This window comes from Mastomys coucha, unplaced genomic scaffold (genome assembly GCF_008632895.1).
Source record: "Mastomys coucha isolate ucsf_1 unplaced genomic scaffold, UCSF_Mcou_1 pScaffold22, whole genome shotgun sequence".
Lineage (NCBI taxonomy): Eukaryota > Metazoa > Chordata > Mammalia > Rodentia > Muridae > Mastomys > Mastomys coucha.
Genome location: NW_022196905.1, coordinates 118,137,081 through 118,141,434, shown reverse-complemented (window position 1 = coordinate 118,141,434; position 4,354 = coordinate 118,137,081). Strand labels below are relative to the sequence as shown.

The following is a 4,354-nucleotide window of genomic DNA, read 5'->3' as shown; positions in this document are numbered from 1 at the left end:
GAATATTGCTATTATCTCAGAAGCTGCCAGCTCAGGTATTTCATTACAAGCAGATCGGAGAGCTAAAAATCAAAGGCGAAGAGTTCACATGACTTTAGAATTACCCTGGAGTGCTGATAGGGCGATTCAGCAATTTGGTAAGTGTCTCCAGTGGATCCCACTGGGAGGATCGATGAGAGTTTCTGGGAGTCTGTCTATATGAGATACCAGGAGCTTATAGACACTCAGATTCTATACTGGAAGTGTGTTCTTTGTATACTGTGATGTGCAGTGAATGATGAAATCCTTTTTGCCTGTTTTCAAATGGTATTGAGATCTCTGCTAGAGTTGCAAAGGGGTCCTAGCCATCCAGGAAGGGGTTCCTTGGAAGTATCTTAATTGTAGATTTCACTATGTGGTTCTTTCACAGCAGCCCACTATTTCCACAGCCGTTTCAGCTTGTAATAGCTACACGTGGGGTACATTACTCTTCGTGTGACCTGGTGTTCCAAAGTGACATCCAAAGTGGCTATGTAGTGACACTGGCTAACCAAATGGTGGCAGTGTTTTGACAGTTATGTCAGGTTCTGATCCTTGAGTGGATGCCAAGGAGTTTAAACTGCTGTTATGGGGAGCTGGGAAGAGTTGTGTTATCTCTAATTTTCTTTTTGAGGATATTTTTTTGGTGCTAGCTTGGCGAGGTCGATATGTGCAGGTTTTTACTCTTAGCACTTGATTTGTAGACACAGAAGTACCAGGTTATTTAAGGCCTGATGTAAGCTGCATAGTTCATTTGAAGCACCCTGGGTTTGATGAGACCTTGTCTCTACCTATTAAGTGTTAAAGCTACAAATTAGGGTCTCAGAATAGTGTATTTCTATCTAATGAACATGATCGTTGAGCTGTTCACATTTTTGTTACAGGAAGAACACACAGGTCAAACCAAGTGACCGCTCCAGAGTATGTCTTTTTGATTTCGGAACTGGCTGGAGAACAGAGATTTGCGTCTATTGTTGCTAAGAGACTTGAGAGTTTGGTAAGTTTTGAGCTGCAAAACTCAAATGCATCACATGATGCATGATGTGCATCAAATGCACATGATGTTAGATGTGCATCACAGATGATTTGTGTTAGTGGACTTCTGGGAAGGGTTGATAAGGATTTGACCAGAAGTTCTGTGTTTTTTCAGGGGGCACTCACACATGGTGACAGAAGAGCAACAGAATCTAGAGATCTGAGCAGGTTCAACTTTGACAACAAGGTACATTTCAGTGTCTCTAACTATGTGGAACTAACACAAAGTTGTCATTGTTAGGTTTGCTTTCTATATCTTCATGTGAGACAGGATTTGATATACCATAGATTTGTTCACACAGTTTTTTTTATTCCTATTGGAATACACTCCTAGAATAGTTGGAAAAGCATCAAGATGAGTTATTAGAAATAAAAGAAATCAATGTATTGAGTGTCTGCTGTCTGAAAAGGCACAGAATAGGCAGTCCTAAAACATTTTTAGTTCCATGGTTTTTTAATATTTGGTACAGTTACAGTCTATAGCATTTAAGTGGTTAAAAAATTACCTAAATGTTGAATCTATTTAAAAGATCTTTTTTCTTTTTTATAGTATGGAAGAAATGCTTTAGAAATCGTTATGAAATCCATTGTAAACTTGGATTCTCCTATGGTATCACCCCCTCCAGACTACCCTGGAGAATTCTTTAAAGGTAACTTAAAAATCATTACAACTGGGAAGGAAGATATTTGTTTGGTACACTATATTCCTTGCATGTGTGAAGGCCTGGCTTCTATTCCCAGTATCAAACTAGGCATAGTAGTGTATTCCAGTAATCCCAGAAGTCACTGTGGTGAGACAAGAAGATGATGACTTGAGGACCAACCTATAGTGAGTCCCTGTCTATAAAAAAAGGTGAACTCAGGACATAGAGAGATAGCTCAGCAGTTAGGAACATTAGTTGATCTTGGAGAAGACCTGGGTTTGGGTCCCATCACCTACCTAGTTGGTGGCTCACAACCATCAGTAACTCTAGTTCCAGGGTATCTATCATCCAAAGCCATCCCCTGGCCTCTGTGGACACTGCACACGTGTGATGTCAGACATACATGTAGGCAGAACACTCATATAAATAAATAAATCTTGAAAGACTAGCACTGTGACACAGGCCTTTAATCCTAGAGGCAAGTGGATCTCTGAGTTGGAGGCCAGCCTTTTCTACAAGAGTGAGTTCTAGGAGAGTCAGAGTTATATAGTGAGACCCTGTACGTGAAAAAAGTACAGCTGGGCAGTGGTGGCATGCGCCTTTAATCCCAGCACTTGGGAGGCAGAGGCAGGTGGATTTCTGAGTTCGAGGCCAGCCTGGTCTCCAGAGTGAGTTCCAGGACAGCCAGGGCTACACAGAGAAACCCTGTCTCAAAAAAGAAAAAGAAAAAAGTACAATACAAATAACAATAACTTAATCTTCAAAACAAAAATTTAAAGTGAAAGCCAGGTAACAGTTAAGACACATCAAATGGGTGCTGAACACATGGGGTTCATAACATATCTTTCTCCTTTTGTATTTGTTTTGTGGCGCATACTTTTATTCCTACTGGAAAAGTAGAAGCAGGTGGATTTCTGAGTTTGAGGACAGCCTGGTCTACAGGGCTACAGCCAGGACTGTTACACAAAGAAACTCTGTCTCAAAAAACAAAACCAGAACTGGAGAGATGGCTCAGTGGTTAAGCGCACCAACTGTTCTTCCAAAAAGTCCTGAGTTCAAATCCCAGCAACCACATGGTGGCTCACAACCATCAGTAATGGGATCTGATACCATCCTCTGGAGTGTCTGAAGACAGCTACAGTGTACTTAGAAATAATAAATAAAATCTTTAAAAAAAAAAAAAAAGGAAAAAGAAAATGGTTTTGGGTCTACTTAGCCAGATATGTAGCACTCAGGTGTACCACGAGACCTATCTTTTATAAAAATCCCATCATCTTTGTGAGTTCTACAGACCTTGTTACAGGACTGCCAGGGCTACATGACAAGACCGTCTCAGGATGCAAAGGGAGATGTACTGGGTCTCCTGTGGCACGTTGGCTGCTTGTTCAACATTTACAATTTTTCGTGTTTTGCAGTTCTAGGGAAAACCTGAATGAAAACATTAAGATGTATTTATGTAATGAATAGTCAGGTATTATTATCCTACTTGTGCAAAATTGTTGCAGTTCTGTCTGGTGTTCTAAATAAAGGATCTAGAATATATACAGGGTGTTCTTGTTTAAAGATAAGGTTTTTTTGTTTTGTTTTGATTTTTTGAGACAGGGTTTCTCTGTGTAGCCCTGGCTGTCCTGGAACTCACTCTGTAGACCAGGCTGGCCTCGAACTCAGAAATTCAACTGCTTCTGCCTCCCAAGTGCTGGGATTAAAGGCTTGTGCCACCACCGCCCAGCCTGCCTCAATCTCTTAAGTGCTGTTTTGATAAAGGCTAGTGGAAATTTTAGTGATAAGAGCCTGGAGTTCAATCTCCAGGACTTCCAAAAACACCACAAAACAAAGAACCGGGCAGTCAATGTAAAGTTTAGTGGTTCAGGGTTTTGGATTGGATAGAGTTTGGGTACATTGGTTACCATTTCATTTCAGGTGTTTGGAATAAAGCAAGATATATAGGTTAATTCATTTTTATTTCATGTGTATTAGTGTTTTGCCTGAATGTATGTTTGTGTGAAGGTGTTCAGATCCTGAGGTACTGAATTGAGCCCTGCCTGGTCCTTTGGAAGAGTATCCAGTATTCTTGATTGCTGAGCCATCTATCTCTCCAGCTATGTTAAATCTTCATTCTAGATTAACAGCTCATTGAGTTATTTGGATTCTGAAGATTTTTCATAATATTTTTTTCTTACAGATGTTCGGCAAGGACTAATAGGAGTGGGCTTGATTAATGTAGAAGATCGCTCAGGAATTCTTACTCTTGATAAAGGTAATGTCACACTGTATGTGCATGTAACTTGGATTAGTAGAGTCTTCCTTATGCTATTGTACACTAAAGAAGCCTCAGCTCACACTTGGGAGGCAGAGGCAGGTGGATTTCTGAGTTCTAGGCCAGCCTGGTCTCCAGAGTGAGTTCCAGGACAGCCAGGGCTACACAGAGAAACCCTGTCTCGGAAAACCAAAAAAACAAAAAAAAAAGAAGCCTCAACTCATATAGATGACTTTGGGGAAATCTGGTTCTTTCCTTCCACTTTGGTTTTGAGACGGAGTCTGTTTCTATGACTGTACTGGCTACTCTAGGCCCTTGAGGTTCTGGGTGAGTTTCTTTTGTCTGCCCCCTCTCCCACTATAGAATATCTTTTTCTTCTTCTTCTTCTTTTTTTTTTTTT

At 40.6% G+C, this 4,354-nt stretch overlaps 1 protein-coding gene across 10 annotated transcripts in view; it reads left to right on the top strand.

The window, feature by feature from the left end:
- Sbno1 (strawberry notch homolog 1) overlaps positions 1-4,354 on the top strand; it is a 62,815-nt gene that overhangs the window by 38,205 nt on the left and 20,256 nt on the right. For 9 of the 10 annotated variants that reach the window (XM_031337936.1, XM_031337942.1, XM_031337937.1 and 6 more), the window contains 5 exons: positions 1-137; positions 903-1,015; positions 1,169-1,240; positions 1,604-1,703; positions 3,880-3,954. In XM_031337936.1, the coding sequence (XP_031193796.1) occupies positions 1-137; positions 903-1,015; positions 1,169-1,240; positions 1,604-1,703; positions 3,880-3,954 (497 nt within the window). The remainder of the gene's footprint in view (positions 138-902; positions 1,016-1,168; positions 1,241-1,603; positions 1,704-3,879; positions 3,955-4,354) is intronic. The other variant, XM_031337944.1, reaches the window with a different exon arrangement.